General features: G+C 31.9%; 4 protein-coding genes across 4 annotated transcripts; 3 read left to right on the top strand and 1 right to left on the bottom strand.

Moving 5' to 3' along the window:
• Nucleotides 1-89: 89 nt before the first annotated feature.
• Nucleotides 90-1,218, bottom strand: LOC125073987. Its single transcript, XM_047685138.1, has one exon. The coding sequence runs from the start codon at nucleotides 1,163-1,165 to the stop codon at nucleotides 218-220; it is 948 nt and encodes a 315-aa protein (XP_047541094.1). The 5' UTR covers nucleotides 1,166-1,218; the 3' UTR covers nucleotides 90-217.
• A 1,949-nt stretch (nucleotides 1,219-3,167) lies between these two features.
• Nucleotides 3,168-4,046, top strand: LOC125073884 (spherulin-2A-like). The gene has a single exon (XM_047684967.1). It carries the CDS (start codon nucleotides 3,168-3,170, stop codon nucleotides 4,044-4,046), a length of 879 nt encoding a protein of 292 aa, XP_047540923.1.
• A 4,601-nt stretch (nucleotides 4,047-8,647) lies between these two features.
• On the top strand, nucleotides 8,648-11,689 carry LOC125074028 (pro-resilin-like). Its single transcript, XM_047685206.1, has 6 exons — nucleotides 8,648-8,671; nucleotides 9,061-9,113; nucleotides 9,190-10,278; nucleotides 10,389-10,533; nucleotides 10,687-10,821; nucleotides 11,354-11,689. The coding sequence occupies exons 1-6, from the start codon at nucleotides 8,666-8,668 to the stop codon at nucleotides 11,477-11,479; spliced, it is 1,554 nt and encodes a 517-aa protein (XP_047541162.1). The 5' UTR covers nucleotides 8,648-8,665; the 3' UTR covers nucleotides 11,480-11,689.
• A 1,645-nt stretch (nucleotides 11,690-13,334) lies between these two features.
• Nucleotides 13,335-21,089, top strand: LOC125073885 (larval cuticle protein A1A-like). The gene is made up of 6 exons (XM_047684968.1): nucleotides 13,335-13,412; nucleotides 18,171-18,232; nucleotides 18,670-18,801; nucleotides 19,045-19,147; nucleotides 20,038-20,172; nucleotides 20,842-21,089. Exons 1-6 carry the CDS (start codon nucleotides 13,335-13,337, stop codon nucleotides 20,995-20,997), a joined length of 666 nt encoding a protein of 221 aa, XP_047540924.1. The 3' UTR covers nucleotides 20,998-21,089.

Raw genomic sequence — 21,089 nt, forward strand, 5'->3', positions numbered from 1 at the left:
CTGCAGATACGGTGTTGCTATTTAACTACAATGAAAATAAAAATATATCTAAAAATTTTTGTACAATTAAAAGCGCATGAAGCTCAGTACACATCACATAAGTAATATCTATTGCAACAATATTTATTTCTCAATCTTCGTAATATTAACCGTACGTCTAAATAAGTTTACATTTTTTGAAACGAAATATTAAAAAAGAACATTTTTTGTAACAATTTTATTGTCGCTTCTTTTTATTTATAATACTTAATTGTGATTTTTTCGGCTTCTGCTGATGGAATCGTTTATCAATAAATATCATAGGCATCTTTTTTCCTGTGGTGTTATCAATTACATCTATAACTGGGTCTGTATAACATTTTATTTCAATAGCCTCAGTTACAATAATGTCATTATTTAATTTAGCAGCTTTCATTATTTTTGATATGTTTGGTGCGTAAAAATGATATTTTCCATATACATGTGCGTAATTAATGACCAAACTTCCAATTAGACTAGAAGTGTATATCACTTTAACGAGAATGACAGTTCGTTTAGCGGTTAGTTTAGTCGTAACTGTGTTACCTGGTGCAATATTGATAAAACCAACATTACTCATTCCAAAAATTGATTTCTTTGTCTTGAAATTATTATCCATCCATTTATTTTTGTAAGTTAATTTTGTTGTATAGTGATCTATTGTTATATTATAGTATATGTCGTCGTGGAATCCATCTTTATCCCAAAAAGAGGAAATTATTGTTTCCACTGGCTCGTGCAAATTGACTTTAATTTTTACTTTTCTAGTTGTATTATTTATGTAATTACGAGATTTTAATTCAACATTCTCGTTCACTATGTCGATAATTTCGGCACTTTTAACATACAATTTTCTATGTAGTTCTTTCCATTTATATTTCGAGAATAAATTGCCATAAGTAGTTGGATCTTTAAGGAATATATCATCAGGCGCTTTACCGAGTTCGATTCTTAAACCTCTGTTCAAATTATAATCGGTGATATTGTATAACTTTACTTCCTTTTCAGTCACTAATTTCACATCAGAGCCATGAGACGTCACTGTAGTCCCACCCTTATTTGAGGCAACTTTAACGTTTATATTAATTTCAGCTCGACATTCTACAATATACAGTATATAAACAAAAAAATAAATTAATAAATTCATTTTAAGTAAATTATAAATTATCAGTAAAATCGCTCTATGACTGAGTTTACTAATATAATAGCTTGTTTAAACTGATTATAAAATTATATAAGATCGTCGTTTATAACTAATAAGTTTATACAGGGTGGCGCAGACGTCACCACGTTTAATGAAATGAAATGCAATAAAAAAAAATATATTATTGAAAAAACAAATAGATGAATAATGTTAAAGTGAATTTTTTGAACAAAATAATTCACACGGAAAATAAAAACAAAGAAAAACACGATTTGCAAAATTAGTTCAGTAACCTGTAAAAACGGCAACGCCGCGCGGTAGTGCGATCGCTGGACGTCCCCGCTCACCCGCTCTCCGCACAGTCCCCTTTGAGTTCAGCCGTCATTACTTTAGGTTAATAATTTTATGTAAGAGTAGTTCCGAACGGCAATTGTTGACTAATTTTAGCCGTAAGTTATTCACCTGCTAGTCACACACAGACACATTGTATAATTGTATATACTCTGTTCCAAGCATAAGAGAACAAAGGACAAAATGATTTGTCAGTAAATTGACACGATATAATTGATCGAGAGCTTGAAAATGGCGTTTTGAACGTCGACGAAACTTATCTCGGAATTTAGTAAGTAAAATTAAAGTAGAAATAAGTAGTTAGTTTTGTATTATAAATAAAGATATATTTATTATCTTAAACTCTTAGTAGTTTACAATGTAGTTGAGTTATTAGCAAATCGCATGAATCTAAAGTTTGTTTGTCTTTTTCATTACCTACTACTACCTACTTCCCTTGGAATAGGCTATAAGCAAGTCATCCATACGAGCTTGCTCTACCAGGACCACGATCTTCAGTAATGAAGAAACGACTGAAGAGAGAGAAAGAGAGAGAGAGATAGAGAATTACTTACTGACGCATGATGATTTATTTTAAAATGAACTCAAACAATGCGCATTTATAGCCTTGAATGTCTTGTCGTAATATTAAAGATTTTTTGAATAAATAAACAAACATAAATGTGTATTTTTTAAATGTATTATTAAAACTATATGAAATAATATCTATTGATTGACCTACTTATCATATCAAAAGGTCAAGTTTAAATCAACTGTAAACTACAAGTAAAGTATGTTTATAAATATAAACATACTTATTAAAAATAATTGAAATAAAATATCCATAAATATAAATACTTTTTTCATAAAAATATATTGTCTATAAATTAAAAGTTTTTAATTTTTACACATAAATATAAATGCTTTTTTTGAATTTACTAATATAATTATTAAAGTTTAAATTCGAATCTATCTCTCGTTTAAAGTCTGTTGGGCGCCTAATATACCTAGCTAATGTATATAATGCAATATAAAATAGAGGAGGAGTGGACCGCGGAAAGAGGAAATCTCAGTGTCCGACCCATATTAAATGTTACATAATTATAATTAAAATTATTAACTATTTGTATTTAAATGTCACCAAAATAAGCAAATCCGTTATTAATTTCTGTACCTCTTACTTTAAAATGAGCGCCACCCGTGGCTTTGTGTGTGTGTGTGTGTGTGTGTGTGTGTGTGTGTGTGTGTGTGTTTGTTGGTTTGGTTTGCATTTGTTAGGTAAATTTTTGGGTATCCAATGTGCTGCTTCAGACTGTACCTATATATACATATCTCTTATCCAATTTTTATCAGCCGTTCCGACTTGATTAAGTAACAAACATCCATCCAATTGTTCGTATTTATAGACTAAGACTCTAGTGTCGTTTTTAATGTAGTGTTTAAAATGTTGAGAGCCATCTACACCATTATACTATTATTCAGTGGGTAGCTCTAAAACTAGGTATTACTTAAAATAAAAAAATAAATACGGAACTCTAATTTATTTATTGATAATAAAGACAAAGTTGATAATAAACCGCACAAAAAAAAACAGTTTCATTCGAGACCAAGGACCGACAAGAACTTTATTTAATACAAATTATTTAAAAATATAAGTATTACTTAAATTAACAAAATGCACAGTGAACTCATAGTTTTTTTATGTGCTATAATAATAATTGAAGCAAAAATAACAATAAACGTAAAAGCAGGAAAAATTAAATCAGACGTTGAAATAAATTATTCTGGTTACGACAAAGATATTATAGGTGATAAGGAAATTGAGCTCTTCAACATTAACAAAATCAATTTTAAAAAAGCCATAAAGACCAAATACGGCATGTTACCACGTGATGTCTTCTTAAAAAGTCCAACTCCATGGGGAGATTTATATAAAACGTATAACTGGGAACAAGTATCAAGAATACTAAAAGTAAAATCTGCCAAGTTAAAAGAAAGCACCGTCAAATCAATGGTGGTTCTAGCTCAAGACTTCGAAAATAAGTCGAATATTACGATAAAAGCAAACGCGGGAATTAGTCAAACAGTTGAAAATACAATTTCAACGACTTGGTCAAGAAGTAAGGAGACGACAGTGTCCCAAGATATACAGTACGACTTGAATGTAATTTTAGCTAAAATATCCGGTACGACGAGTTTCTCGTTCAGTTCAAGCGTTGGTACGAGCGAAGAAAAGTCAGAAACTGTTACAATTGGTACAACGACTAATGTGGAAACAGAGTTACAACCAGGACAAGCAGTAACAGCTGTACTCTCAGCGAATAGATATAATTTGGAAATTGAAGTTTTGTATCTGGTAACACTGAGGGGAAATGTTGCAGTGAATTTTAGAAAGGAGTACAACGGTCACCATTTCTATGGGCCGTCGATTGAAAGTGTTTTAACGAGTGGTGGTTTAAATACTGAAGTGACATTTACGGAAAATATTCAATTGGGCCTTTACACTGATGGTTCGTTGATGGTGTATGATAAAGTTACAGGGCTGCCAGTATAAAATTTGATATGACATTTGTTTTTTAAATGTCAAATATTAATGTTCCTATTTTAATTTTATAGCAAATATATATTATTATAAATGTATTGTAAGTTTTAATAGCAATTATGCAGTCATTTGTTATTATCCACCCGATTGACTAGGCGTATATTATTACTAATAAAAAAAATATAATAATAAAGAATTTTTTTTTTTTCTATTTTGAATCTCAAATTTCAGCACTATTCATTCATTCGATACATAAAATCAGTATGAACTGTTAATAATATTAATATTCTATTAATCACGTCTACCTAATATTGAAAAGATACTTTTGTTATTATTAGAGATTCGCATAAGAAATATTACTACGGTTGACATCCAACTTTTATATTAAGATATCTTTCTTAATCTTTTTTTCATTAATAATTACTAAATCTACGAACATATAACGGTCATGATACGCCCCGATTCTATTCCGATCCAGTTTGACTGTTCTTTACAAAAATTAGCCTGACAATCCTTATATGAGGACAATTTCTACTTATTTATATCGATTACAATGCGATCCTGATTATATTCTGATCTCACCAGGGCCGGATCTACCATATGGCTTTTTGGGTTTCAACCCAGGGCCCCGTGGATTCAAGGGGGCCTAATGCGAAGGAATCCATAAATTTATTAAATTAAACATATCGTATGGTTTGCAGCTCTGCGAGTCCTGCAATTGATCAAACCCATTCAATTAATTTAATTCAAGTCTACGTTCAGCTATGTCTTAGTTGGGTCCCTAAGTAGTGTTAGCCCAGGGCCACCTTAACTTACGGTCCGGCCCTGGATCTAACTCCGAACCACAGCAGTAATGTACCGTTTGTAGATAAAAAATAACAGCTGATCGACAACGATTATGTTTCGATTCGATTGCGATAAACTGACAGCTTGTTAGTCGAATCGGTGCTCAGTTCGTGTAATTTAATATTATTTATTATATTTATATTGAGGATTGATCCTATTTAAAAAAAATATATAGATTTAGAGACAATTAACTATTTGACTTTATAATAATAAATAACAATCAATAATGACATTATTTACGATAAATTAATAATAATAATTAATAACAAAACGCAAAAACATCGACATTTTACTCAGAAAATGTATGTCAACTCCGAAGCACCCAAACTTCGCGCCAAAAAGTAAACCCGCTTGTGTCAAGCTGTCAAGTGTCATGCGATTTTTTTTTATGTATTACGCCACAAGGTATTATTGCATTAGGCGAAAAGAATTATTATTGCTACTAATCTTTAGTCCCGTATATCGTAAAAAAGACTTTAAGATTTTTCCAAAGAAAATTACGTAATGCTTTTTATTTTTTACAGTTAGATATCATATGTCTGACACGTGCATATAATTTGGGACCTCAACAACTAAAGCCGTACAAGCTAACCAATAGATTAATGTGTTAGTTAAATATAATTAATCTGATTTGAGATAAAATGTACACAGGTTCTCTTGCCTCCATTTAAAAAAATATTCTATACAACTCATGACACTCTAAAATTTGTCGTGGATACAAGATTCGACCTTGGTTTTAACGACATGTTTGGGAAAGCGCAATTGCATAGTTCAATCTTTAAAGAAGAACATTTTTTATGATACTAACTATTAAACTAAGTAAATAAATAAACTTACTTTATGTCACGGATTGGCTACCTGATGGTAAGTGGTCACCACTACCCATAGACATAAAATCAAAATCATAATATTCTTTATTCAAGTAGGCTCATAAAAGCACATCGTCACGTTACATTGTTTAATTAAATTTAAAGCTGCCACCGCTTCGGAAAGTAGATTCTACCGAGAAGAACCGGCAAGAAGCTCAGTAGTTACTCTTTTCCACCATTTTAATTACAGATTATATCAGTAAAAACAATTTTTTTTTTATATATCCTGCTTAAAAGTCAATAAATATTATACCAAGTCCTAAGGTACGGCCTGTACAAAGCTCTCCATAAACCTTAGACGTATCTAGTTTAAACATAGTTTTATTGTTTATGCCACAGTAAGCTGTAAAATAATGCAAATAAATGCTACTGTTTTTTTTTTTTAAACTGCTAATTATATTAAAATAAAATATATTATCAAACCATTAAACATGTGTGGTTATAAAACTCATATAAAATATATATATATTGTGATTGATGATAATGTCGTCCTGACCGATTACGGTCACGGCGGGAAGTCTCAAGTGAGACCAGTCAACAACGCAGGACATATTCGCACAAGTGCACAAGCTCATCACGATCGGAGAGAGTTCAGGCGTAGGACCAACAGCCTTACATGTTTTCCTAGGCACTGGGGCTTAAACACTTCCAGTTTACAGACTCCGGGCTGTTACTGAATAATTTTATGAATTTCTTTCGGTCTGAACTGAGGTTTGATCCCAGAACCTAAGGATCTGTGGTCTTATAACGAGACAGACAAGGCAGTCAAACTTTACATCGTAACTGTAGAATGGTCCAAAATTGATTTTACATAAATCAATATCAAAGGCTAAAGACAAAGTTATAAGTTTGGTTTGTTTATTAGTATTTATGAAAAAATATGAAGCATATATTTATGGAAGTTTATAGGTTTGGGACGGACCTAGCTTAAATATTATATTTGTAGCGAGGGCTTTCTTAACATATAGTCTATTCCAACCACAAGAGGACAATATCGAAATAAACAACATTCGACACTGAATTGACGCAATGTCGAAATGTCGAATTCTTGATTAATCTATGATATTCATTATGGATATGAGAAAAAGGAGGCGTTTTAAACGTCTTGGAATAAAAAAAAAGTACTTTAGTGTAATAGTGTTGTATTATAAATAAAAATATATCAATCAAGAACTATTATTAGTGCACAATATAGCTGAGCTGGTAGGTAATCGAAAGGAATACGTAAATATAAGGTTTTTTTATCTTCTTTCCTTCTTCAATTGGAATATACTAAGAGCCGTTACAAACTTATTAACATAATAAAGATAGATGTCGATAATGTTTGCGAAATAAACCCGCTAATACTGCTTTACCTAGCAGTCTTTGTAATAACGTATCTTTAGTATTGTAGCTGAAAAAAAAGGAGTAGGTAACATCTTGATACTTATTCTTTTTTTAAATCACATAAAACCTACAACGCTTATTTGTGAATTTAAAATTAAAAAGTACTTATACGTAAGTACTACACGTGTACAAATTCTTTGGTTCATGATCATATTATTTTATTTTTATCTGTGTAACAAGTACTATGGATTATAATATATTAGTTCCCAAGATTGGTGGCGATTTAAGGGTTGTTTAAAATTTCTTACACTGGTATATCTTTATATACATAAATCTTCTATACGTATGTTTGTAACTGAACACCTCTTAAGCGGTTGGACCGATGTCGATGACGTCCTTTTTATATATTTGAATGGGTATCAGTTAAGATACCTGGTAGGTGGGGAAACAATCTTATGCTTGCTTGCTAGAAAGCTTAATATTTCTTGCAGGGCCAGCGCCAATGTATGGGCAATGTTGATCTCTTTTCATTACTTGCTATATTTGCCAGTCAGTCTACCTATACATAATAAAAAGATCAATAGCAATTTATTTATACTTATATGGTTTATACGATAACATTACGTTTATTATTTTAATGTGTCTTAAATATATAAAAGTAATAAAAAGTTGCAGTGGACATAATATGTAGATTACAAGCGAAGATCTTCGGTTCAAATACGTGTCATCGTAACAGAATGTTTGTGCTTAATTTGAATTTTGTTCAGTGGTTAAAATAAAAATCACGAAGAAATCTGATTCGTCGGGTGAAATTCTTTCACACATGTATCCACCAATCCGAATTAGAACACCGTTTTAGAAAACGCTCCGGACCGTCTCCTAAAAAGAAAATCCTCCTAGGATTTACTAAACGAAAAGATAAATTGAAATCCTAATTATTTTATAAGTAAAGTCTTCCATTTACTGTTATATTTTATTTGCTCATTGTTATAAACTGTAGCTTATATAGAGTCGGTACATATAATCATTTATTTACCCATAAATACGAAAACTTTTTAATTTACATACTTATTAAGATCAAGAGCATTACGCCGCAAAGCGATAATCGTGAAGCACTTATGCACGCAACACTAATTTTGTATTATACTCAAACTATCGATTTATTTGAACAATAGCACATCTGGTTCAGTCAGTGTCGACATATGAAGGCTTTAACACAATCAAATCAATATAAATTACCACAACTTTGACACCTATTTAGACTTTAATGATATGCAATACAGGTGTAATTCCTTTGGCAAATATATTATGGGATGTCTCTTTAAGTTTGTCAAGGAGATGGTATCGTTGAATTGGATCTAGTATATATAGTGGGATGATCATGGGGTAACATCATTCAAGTTTCGCTTGTACATTAGTGAATATACCTCGAGAAGGGTAGGTTATATTATTTACCTACAAAATAAATAATTTTCTATTTATATAAAAGTGTTCTTATTAAAAATAATGTATTAGCTATTGTCCTAAGTAGATCTTTATTATTAATAATATGTTTTATGATTGCAGGTTCAATTCGAAAATACACGCAAAATGAGGGTAAGTTATTAAATTTATAATTTAAAAAAATATAAAAACATAATTATTTTCAAACTTAAAATTTTCTAATTCCGTTACTTAGTGAATTACATAAAAATGACGTAAAATAATTACAATTTAAACACAAAGAGTAAATATGCTTAATTTCAAGTTAATCGGCCCAATAGTTTTAACGATCGCGAGTGTGAGAGTAAGTCGAATAAGTCGCCGTAAATATGTGTAAATGAACACATATTTACATTCTCAAATTGGTGCAAATTCGGTCCGTCTTATTTTATAGGACACCAGTTTATCTGGTCCGAGCTCCCTGTGCTTCAATTTCTGAGTCATTATCTCCATTCGAGGAGAACTGGTGTTCATCGATTGCTAATTCAGATTTTTTTTTTCAGGTATTCGTATTTGTCACCTTACTTGCTTATGCTTTGGCTGAACCACCGGTTGAGTAAGTATTCCATAAAGAAAATATTGAATGCAACATCCAAGATAATCCTTATTAATATTTTGATTATTTTTTTTAGGAAAGGTTATGCATCAGCTCGATCCAGCTACCACCCAACTAGTGATTTCCAACGTTCCATTTCGCAAGAATATGGCGTACCAGAATTTGGCCAAGCCAGATCTCAATCGCTCTCCTCGTATATCCCTTCTTCTAGAAGTTTATCACAAGAATATGGATCACCAGCTCGATCGAGCCCATCTCAAGAATATGGGTCACCAGCACGATCGAGTCTATCTCAAGAATATGGATCACCAGCTCGATCAAGCCCATCTCAAGAATATGGATCACCAGCTCGATCGAGCCCATCTCAAGAATATGGCACCCCAAATCTTAGATCAGGAATTTCACAAGAATACGGGCTTCCCAGCTCAAAATCTGGTCTTTCCCAAGAGTACGGAGTACCCGATTCACGTAGCTTGTCCCAACAATACGGGGCCCCTATTGCTCGCAACACAATTTCCACGGAATACGGGACTCCATCTGGTCGCTCTCAAGATAGGAATCTTCCTAATGCCCGTCTTTCTCAAGAATATGGTGCACCACAATTAAGATCCGACACCCAAGACTACAAAACCATAGGAGATTTTTCATCAGATTCTTATGGAACTCCTCTTCAAAGATCCCCTTCAAACTTGTATGGACAACCCGAGTTTCGTTCTACTCCTTCTGAGGAATATGGTTTGCCATCTCAAAGAAGTTTTGAACAATCTCCTTCTCAAAAATATGGTCAACCCAGCTCAAGGAAAAGTCAAAACTTTAATTCATTTTCTCAAGTTAACGCTTTCCCTTCAGCCAGGCAAAATAAACATTCCGCCGTATCAAGGAATTTCCAATCTTCATCTTATTCAAAAACATCACCGCAAACTTTTGGTTCATCGCGTTCAATTTCTTCTCAATACGGGACACCGAGTGCAAGAAATATTGATTCTTACTCCCCAACCTCAAAGTCTATTTCCAAATCCTATCTTCCAAGCTCAAGGACGATCTCACAGAATTATGGTGTACCAAATGAAAGGAGTCTTTCAACTGAATATGGAGCGCCTGAAGCTAGAACTAATCTGAATACAAACGCTTTTACTTCTTCTTACGATACGGCTTCTCTTGCTAGGTGAATATATGATATACACTTTGACAATCATCAGTAAATTATTATTAATATCAGATTTACTTTCCATGTATTTTGTGAAGGTAATTTACTATTCTTATTTCTAAATGTAGGTCATCCCCATCCCTTAACTACGACGTCGCAGCTGCCAGAGATTCAATGCCGTCTGATAACTACGGAGTACCGGACCAATACAATGCGGTTTCCAATCAAGGGTACAACTATGCCAGAAATGCACTCGATGAACTGTTAAACCAAGTAAGTGAAAGCCATATTAAAAGAGTTACATATTCATAAAAATACCATAGACAAAATTTGCAAGGCCTACCATTAACAGTCATATGTACTCAACTTATAACAATTTGATCTAACATTTCTATTTGTTACACAATTATGTATTTCTTTCCGTAGGAACCAGCTAACTACGAATTTGGTTACAAAGTCAGTGACGTCGAAAGTGGAAGCGATTTCGGACACACGGAGTCAAGGCAAGACAACAAAGCTGAGGGATCATACTTTGTAGTTCTACCTGACGGCACGAAGCAGGTTAGTTGTTCACAGAAACATTATCGACTATGTAATTTCATTAAAAAAAAGTCTATTTCACCAGTTGAATTACGGAGAATTTGCTGGTTGGCACTTACTTTTTTAATCTTGAAAATAATGATGCAAAATAACGTATAAGAGCTTACATGTATAAAGCACCTATAATGGTTTAAACATATTATTTCACTCTGGAATAAGTAATAGACTGTCTGTCTGTGATGTGATGTCAGCTGTGAAAATAGTATCGCAAATTACATTTAGTACATTTCATTTTTGCTAATTTATATTTTCTTATGTAAATTTGACTAGCTGCCCGACTTTGTACGGATAAAATTAATAAAAAGTCTTCCAATGAACACACTCTCTTGCCCTTAAAATTTAACTATGCTAAATTTCAAGTCAATCGGACATGTAGTCTTGGAGATTCGTGATTAGTAGAATTTCACTTATACTTGGGTGTAAAGAACTAAAAACTGTTAGCGAAGACTAAATTGTGTCAATAATTTAAAATATGCTGCTTGTTTTCTTCCAGACTGTTGAATATGAAGCCGATGAACGTGGCTTCAAGCCTAGGATCTCAGTTGAACCAGCGGAAGCCAGGGCTGGGTATGATGACAACGCGTCTGATCTGGCCCGTTCTGGTGATGGACCTTATTAAAAGGGGGAAATAAACGATATTCGCTCAATGTAACTTTGACTTTATGACGTTTCAAATCGATGTGATTCATGTTTTCGTCTTAATGAGGTTATCAAATTGCAATTTTCCTTTCATTAGTATCATACTATCAATGTTTCTTCTATCTTGTTATTCAACGTAAATGAAAGCACTGTTTTTGGTGTGAAAAACACAACACATACTTATTTTATATAGTCATTCTTAAATATGTTTTTATTAAAAATCTGTACCATTCATGTAGATAAATTCTTAAACATTGTATTTAAACCTCTTTTGACGAAAACTCTTTATAGGAATACTCATTTATTTATTTTTTATAGCAAATTGAAAAATGTATAAAAAAAATTACTTTACCTCATAGTTAGTAAATTAGCTTGTCTGTAGTGTGATATTTTAGTCGCTAATAAATACTTTTTATTAAAAAAAAATGTATTTTTTCCCCCTAACTAATCAAAAAACCAGGTATCAATTCATTAACAATATACAAAACGTACTTTTAATTACATTGTTATGTAAGTTACTGTATAGTATGTGATATACACAGAAAATAAATATATGATACTCAACCAAATTAATAATAAACTTAAATAAAATTTAACATGTAAATATATATCCATTTTTATAACTACTTTTTTATCATGAAGAAAAAAAAGAACATTTTATTTTGGTAATGTATTGTGATGCAACTGTATTTATATGTATATACTTAATTTGCCTAAAACATCAAGCCGAGAGTCTCGAGCCACAAAATTACCTAAATAATCACAGCTCTTGTTTGCATGCCTTTCGCATAAGGTAAGGCTTAAGCATTCCATATCATTGTTTGCATTTAAAACTAAATTATTTGCTGTAAACAATACATGGTTCACATTGTAAAAATTCATTTGTTTTCTGACCACTTTTAATAGTACCCAAGTATCATCAATAAATAATTATTATCTTTACCATAGAATTAATATATAAAATACATATTAAGACCAAAAATCCATCCCTTAGAAACACCTATGGTTGTTTTATACTCACAACAATTAAATTCACTTGGAAGCTGATTTGATTTATTTATTTATTTTATTTATTTATTCGTTACCACAGTTTACATAGCATATTTTAGGTTGGGTCTCTCTAGTGAGCATGATTCATACTCGTGTCAGAGGGGATTAGTTTTAGCTATTACAAGAAACGTTTACAGTAAAGAAAAATTATATAAAGCTTTGGATAAATAACAGGATACTTCAAATCAAAGAACAGCATTTTGTTTTAAGTTTAAGAATTGCCTATGATTGTCGATCACTATGATAATTTGAAACACGTGCATTTTATAATTTTCAATTAAATAAATGTTAAGTAAATTAAACAATAATCGTATGAATATCATAAATGTGAATATTTGTAACTCAATCACGCAAACACGCAGGCGGAGCTGTGGATAGAAAATAGTTTTATCACGAAAAAAATATTATTTGTAATCATGGATTGATAGTGTGGTATCGTCTTGATTCACCAGGATACTCTATTCCTCACTAACATCAAAGCTATCATGCTGAAGCGCAATTTAATGCTCTGAATATAGGTATATGTTATGGATATATGTATAAACTATTTATTCTTTTTTAAAGACAAAGGTAATTTTAAATTTCGATTGTGAGTTTTTTGCTTTAAATATAGCTGTAATGTTAAAATGGGTCTATATTGTTCAAGCTCTGGACCAGAGACATTAAGTAATAACTTTAATTTAAAATAAGCATAAATATATTAAAATTTTCCATAAATACAATTTCAATTCAAAAACAACCCAAGCCCAGTTTGTCCTAACTGTAGACTCTGCTGTTTCTCAAAAATGTTTTCAGCCTTCAGGAAAAAGTACGCTCTAGTGATGCCGTCGATGCTACCTGTTCACGAGTATGGAAAGTGGCCTGTGAATCATAGGGAACGGAGTTACAGTTGTTCAGAGCCTCTAGTGGTGAAGTTTTTGACCATTACACTTGTCACACTATGAACTCCCCTTTAAAATGTATAATGTTTCGGAAAGTAGAACCGTAAAATTAGATTGTGCTATGCAGGTCACAGGTGCTGACTTTACATTTCTGTGGCATCAGCAATCATAGCGATCCTATCACCGACTTATATGTAGCTAAACGGTTTTAAATGATTAATAATATTGTATATTGCTATTAATGTCTCGTGCCTAGAAAATGTTATGCGACTTTTGATTGACTCTGTAGCAAAGTCGAATATAGTGCCATTCCGTGAAAAAAACCCAACACAAGTTTTAGTACCTAAGCCGTCTAATATTCTCCGTATTTTGCAAGCGTCTGCAATTTCCAAATTAAGTGAATGAGCATTACAATACAAGTGCTCGAGGAAATTGTCTTCTTATTGTAGCTGAACTTCTATACAATACCACAATATCCTTTACCAACAAAACCTGTTGTATCTATTCCATTGATTCACAATCGTGTAATTTGAAATAATGTCTTTTCCAGTAAAATAAGAAAAAGGGAAAAATTGTAGTTAGTCCTCTCGCAAAAACCTTTTATGAGCATATACCTATGTATGCATCTATAATTTTCAATTCTAGAAATGTCTTTTGTACATTAGTACTCAAAAACCTCACTTTCCCCACACTGGATCTTGAATATCCTCGCGGATATTTATAATTTCATTTTGCACAGAAGCGCAACTTTACAAACGCGACTGTAATGTTACGTCTCCTGCGTCGGCTCTAAATCACAAGAGGGTACGAAATGGACCGTCATCCTCCTGTTTTTTGTCTTAAATATTTCCATGATCGGCGCCTCCCATTGGTACTTCTTGATGAAGTAAATCTAGCGACAAGCTTCTATATCATATGAATTGTGTCAAATGCGAAATGCCGTTATAAGTTAACAATAATAGTTTTAGAATAAAAGTTATTTGTTTTTTTCTTTTAGTGCTTTTAAAGAAAAGCATGTTTTAAAAGAAAAACCTTTAAATTTATCTTTGGCTTAGAGAAGATGTAAAGTACTTTCTGATGTTCTTTATAGTTTTGGTATTAAATTCAGAAAATAGTTTAATACTTCATTCATTTCAAGTATGGTAGATTACACTATTGTTGCCACTTACCCACACTTGAACTAATTTTTTTATCATGTCTACTATAACATCAAAGACGTTTTACTTTAACCTCGCGTAACGTCTAGACGCATTACTTTTTTTGAGGAGGCAAAAATACATAATATACCATTTGAATACGTACAACTATTAATATAATAATTATTAAAGTCAATGTCGTATGTCTTATGTCACATTCCGCCTTTCACATTAGTGTTCTCCAGTACGTTTTGAGGTTCTTCATTCAGAATAGCTCAAGAGCTGACTTTTGAAGGACGTCTATTGAAACGCGTTATTGTAAAGGCGAATATGTCGTATTGTATTCGTTATTTATTTATTAAGGACCATCAGCAGTCACTACACTTACACATGTTATACATAAAAACTTATTTATATTCAATATAAAGTGTTCGACTCTTTAAGACGGCCACAACATGCATTTTTAGGTGTACCTAATACACATGTATATTATGTATTGTAATACACATGTATATTTTTTTACTAAAATAAACTACTAACTAGATTAAATAAAGCAATAAATATCTAAATATATAAATAAATATTTAAAACATACAACATAATAAATTCAATAAAAAATTACGAGAATTAGTAAATAGGAATAACTTAAAAAATTTAATTCATTAATAAATTGAATATTAAATGAAATAATAATAATAACTTTATAATACCCATAGTAAAGAATTTATAACTTTATGTCAAAATAAAGTTTAATGATTTTAAGAGTAACTGTATTCAATCTAACTGAATTTTCGTTGAAACTTACTGACAACTAGTAGAAACACACAGCTTTTCAGTGGCAACGCATAATATAATCTTTATTTTTAACCGACTTCAAAAAAGAAGCAGGTTATCAAATAGATTTTATTTATTATATTTGTTATTTCATTACTCCGTCATTTATGAAAGTAATTTGGAAAGTTCTTCTTTGAAGTGATAACTTCTTATGGGAGAATAAACCGCTTCGTTATGTTACACGTTATTTGTTTGAGAGAATATACTTCCCGCATCAAATCTGAAACATTTATTATAGAATTATTTATTATTTATTCCTTAAATATATACAAATATGAATTAAAAATAGTTACTGTATATATTTACTAAATCTTGACCGCGTGGGATGGTGGCAAGAATGCTAGCAGCATTTCCCCATTGAATCGCAATTCCGATCTTCTGGGCAAAAAAAACGAACCAACCCTCGTAATAAATTTAATAATATTTAAATAATAAGAAATATATTATTTTTTATTATTAGCTTTATTTATTGGAATATGTTACGTAATTACTTGATATTTTTCGTGAATCAATCTTTTTATAGCACGGATAGGCGGACATGGTTGGGCCATATGAGTCCCTATAGAATAACATGATTGCACCACTACCAAGGACGAAATAAGAAATTTTAGTCATTGTTTACATCGTTAATGCCCCGCTAATCATGGAAAACTAAGATTTTATGTCTGTATTTACACTGGCTAAATCACTCTAATTCCCATTCGGTTATTACTTTTCACTAATAGACAGCGATTACGTGTTGGCAGGGCTTTTAACAAGCCACCAATAGTGGTACCACTCAATCTTCAGATATTCTACCGCTACAGATATTCTAACGGTATTACCTAATCAGTATCTTTGATTTCCGATTTGAAGGGTGAGTGATCCAGTGTGACTACAGAAACAAGGGATATATCTTAGTTCTTACAGCCGTCTATAGGCATTGGTTACCACTTACCGTCATGTATTACAAGCCCATTCTACCAATATACATTAAAATACGATATTATCGCGTATTCTACTAGTTTCTTAGGATAATCTCTAATGTGACCTTAGCAATACAAAAATAGGATATGAATCCGTGATCCATATCACGACATGTCTACACAAGCGGGGTGTGACGTGGACAGAGAGAGCTGTAGAGTCGTCCAAAAAAATATAATCTTCTCTAATATTTTATTTCGTTTATTTAATTTAGATAAAGTGTAATTTTGTGAAATTATTTATTGGAATACTACTACTATTAATCAATTTTCAAAAACCAAAACGAAATGACTCGAATTACTTATTACTTATTAAAATTTGTTGTAACAAAAAAATAAAGTTATCACAATTTATTATTATATTACAATATTTTTTTTTCTTTATACGTTACGTCATAGGTATATTAATATTCACGTCAACTATATCATATAATACGCACCTTAATTGTATCCAACCCCGACCGACCCACATTGTAGCAGCGTGGTAGAATACGCTCTAACATAATAAGTAACCACTCAATTCATTCGCTGTTCCAAGAGCTCGCCTTGAAAGCTTCTCTATTATGTCGTTAATGAGCGGTAATTTTTCATCCCCTACTATCATTACTAAGTCACTATAAAAGCGTTTAGAAGTAGGACATGTGTATCATTCAATTTGACACTTGTTACATCTCTTGATCTAATCTTATCTGGTTCTAAGATGATGGTGAGTTACCTAACATTGTTATACTTTGGTTAACAAGACTAACTGCTAAATTTCTTGAAGGTTTGATATAATATATAAAATCTAAAAAAATAAATATAATTTGTTCAAGTACTTAGGCTTTTACGAGCACTTTAAATCATTTTACAAAACTATATTAAGTGAAACTACAATCGGTTCGGAAAGTAGATTCTACCGAAAAGAACCGGCAAGAAATTCAATAGTTACTCTTTTTCAACAATTAAAATACAATTACATATTTATATAATATATCTCCACGTTTTTTTATCATCTGTATAATCTTGTGATAAGCAATATACGTACTTTTTTTATTAATTAATTTTATAATTTATTTAAAGGAATATCGTTGAATTTCGAATGTGCTCCTTTGAAGTCGTTTTTTATTTCATTTTTCTATGTAATTAATATTTAAATAAAAAAAAAAATTATTTAAACTAAAGATTTGACACAGTTTCAATGGCTACTCTTTCCATACTTTCTATCAAGACGTAGTAAATATTTATTATGAAATTATATATTAAATAATAGTTTCTGCCTGTGTGTGAGAAATTGCAGAGGTGCTAAGAACATAATTCCGGGATAAAAAGTAACCTATCGTCGTTGCGCCTGCAAAAGTCGCCGTGTGTTTTTTTCTTATTTTTAGATTTTTGCGCCGTTTCAATCGTTATTTCAATGTATAGAGCTTTCGATGCATGAACGTCACATAGCTAAATTTTAAAACTTTTAAATTATTGAAGTGATCACAAAACTGTTTTTACAGTACGTGCGTATTGAAATAACGATTAAAACGGCATAACAATCAAAACATACTTAATAAAAAAACACATTGCGACTTTTGCAGGCGCAACGACGCTATGTGGTATTCCATAATCTACTCTGTACCAAATTTCATCTAGATCCACTCAGTCTTGGCGTTATTGACTAACAAGTATCCGTCAGAATTTCGAATTCATAACACAAGTAACATACATTTTGGGTCATTCGAAATTTAGGGTTAAAAATCAAAGAATAAAAAATCCAGATTCTAGATTTAGTCTATGTAACTTTAATACGTAATAAAGTTATTTTATTTTCTACATTTCAGTCAATATATATCGTCGTTGCTGTAGCGGCTTTCGTGGCGGCGGAACCTCCTCTTTCTAAAAGGTACACTCTACTATACGTGACGATTGGAATTGAGTCATTCAAATCTGTTTCGAACTAAAATATTACAAGTTATTTATATACATACGTTACTTTTAAACTACTTCAAAAACTTGGTCGTTAGGGATTTGTGCAAACACGTCTGGGTAGGTACCAACCACATATCGAATATTCTATCACCAAACACCAATACATAGTTATACTGTGTTCCTGTTTTAAGGGTGAGTGAGTCAGTGTAAATAATGACACAAGGGGATATACACACTGATAACGTCTTAGTTACCAAGGTTGGTAGCGTTGTAAGGAACGGTTAAAATGATTACAGGACCATTTGCATCTCCACCTACCAAAAACATAAAAAATATAGGTATACTAATCTTCTTTCGAGGCGTCATGCGTTACTCCTATTTTGGTCTTAACTGTAAATGTTACCTGTCTAGCTACCTGCCACCTTCGCCAGCCAATCGTAACGGATATCCCCAAGGACCAGCTGGTTTCACAGGGGCTCCCCAGGTGATCGCAGCTAGGTCACGCGATCAGGGTTTTGGTCATGGTGGAAATGCAGTTGCTAGGTAAGTCAAGTTTTTATCAAAAATAAAAATATGTTATAAAATAAGGATTTATAGCATGTATTTAGATCTCAGAAATCATATTAGGTATATAACAAAATCGATGTCCTTTATTGAAGCAATTTGTATAATTGTCGAAATCTGCTTTAATTTATCATATTATCCATAAATTTATTTGTGTAATTAGTTTTCAAGAGGAATATTTATATTTTTTAGGACAGCAATTAGACAATTTTCATGTTACAGAGGCAGTCTCCACGATCAAAGCGCGCAAGCCAGACTTACTCACTCCCAGGGCTACGATGAGAACGCGCCTGCTTTCGCCAGAAACGCCATTGATGTCAATTCGGTAAGTGATAATGACTTACTAAATGACTCTTCTAGTAATCATAGTGAAACTTTGTCTTACCTTTATGATAATGGTACATAAGCTAATGGACAGCAACGCCATCTAGTAGCGAGTTACAGCAATGTTAACAGTAGTATATGCCAAGTTTTTGGAATAATCGGTTAAATGGTGTCGAAGTCTATAAACATCGAAAGATCTTTTTTTAAAAAAAAACATATTTGTTAAGTTTTTATTTTTTAAGCTATAAACAATCATGGAAGACATAGATTAAATATTCAGTGTTGCTAGTATTTTAACCATTAAACTTGAAAGTCTTGTTTATCTGTTATTTAACGTACGTTATTATTATGACTGATTTATTCGGCATAGACCCAAGCATAGATGGCATCCTAGCGTATTATAAAAATATAATCGATATCAACTAAACATAGAGATTTGGGCTAAATATTACTTACTTAAAGATTTTGAATCCAAATTTTTTAATCTAATATATTACTTACTTAAAGATAGTTACGTGTTGCCAATATCTTTTAAAATAAGCTTTTAAATTGAACGTCCAATAGAGTTTAATAAATGAACCTTACGACTGTAACAAATTAAAAGACTAAAGATGAAAAAACAGCTTCATTCATATGAACAGTTCATTAATCTTATTTTCATTAAAATTACAGACAATACATTTAAGTGTTATAGGATTATAGTCATAGATCACATATTTTAATTTTTAAACATCGGAGGTAGCGATATACTTTTTTTTTTAGCTAAAAATATATTTGCTTAAAGAAACACACATACAGTGTGTTTAAAATTTGAATGAATAAAAATGAATAAAGTGATATCTATTTGTAGCACCAAAAAATAGTACTTAGGAATGTAAATTTCTTGCACAGGAACCAGCGAACTACAATTTCGGATACATGGTCAGTGACTTTAACGAAGGTACTGACTTCGGACACCATGAAGAGAGGCTAGAGGAGAGGGCGCAAGGGCAGTACCATGTGGTCTTGCCTGATGGTAGGAAACAGGTAATGTAGATTATACGATTCTAATAATGACTAACAATAAAAAAACATGTCTTGATGCTCAAATTACTAATGCTAATTAAAAATAACCTTTTTTAATTAAGAAAGCCATTTTTGTCAATACTTCGAAATTATTTTGGAATAATGAGTAGGTAAATATAACGGTAGAAATTTCATGTCAAAATACTGAGCGGCTTTTTCATAATGCGTGTTCTAAAAAAGCGGCGATATTTTTATTAAATTAAGGAAATATTATGGAGTCCATATTCATCTGCCTTTATAGCTGCGCTTTAAACGAAGAAGAAGAAATAAGGGAGTTGCTAATGAAGTCAAAAGTTGTAGCAACTTCACTAAATATTATAAAACAAAATGAAAGGCTTTGTCTGTTTGTCGGAACGCGATAAATACTAACAGGATTAAGGATTACAGGATAAGAATTTACAGGTCCATAAGTCTTTAGGTGTATAATTCCGTATGGTTTTGTGTAAATTAGTTGAAATAAAATGAAGATTGTTAAAGATGTCGAAAAAAACTAGTCGCCTGGGACCTTCGCCCCGTAAACTACCAGTTTTTCATATGAAACCAGAACGGGTAGCCATAATTCAGTCTAATATAGGAAAAATTCTACGCGTGATACGCCGATTTTCTTCAACTTAAAAATTATTGTTACAGACAGTCAACTACGAAGCTGATGAACATGGCTTCAAGCCTCAAGTCTCATACCAAGACACCGAAGACCTCACCCGTTCTAACGGCTACGATTTGAACACCCGTAGCCATGGCAACGGCTTCAACAGCGGCCATCTTGACCACGAGTCGCATTATTGACTAAAGCCCGGGCTTATATTTTTTTTACAAATCCTTTTAACATTGTATTAATATTTATTAGGATTATTTATGGAGTTAATATATAATATGAC

This window comes from Vanessa atalanta, chromosome 26 (assembly GCF_905147765.1).
Source record: "Vanessa atalanta chromosome 26, ilVanAtal1.2, whole genome shotgun sequence".
In the NCBI taxonomy this organism is placed as follows: Eukaryota; Metazoa; Arthropoda; class Insecta; order Lepidoptera; family Nymphalidae; genus Vanessa; species Vanessa atalanta.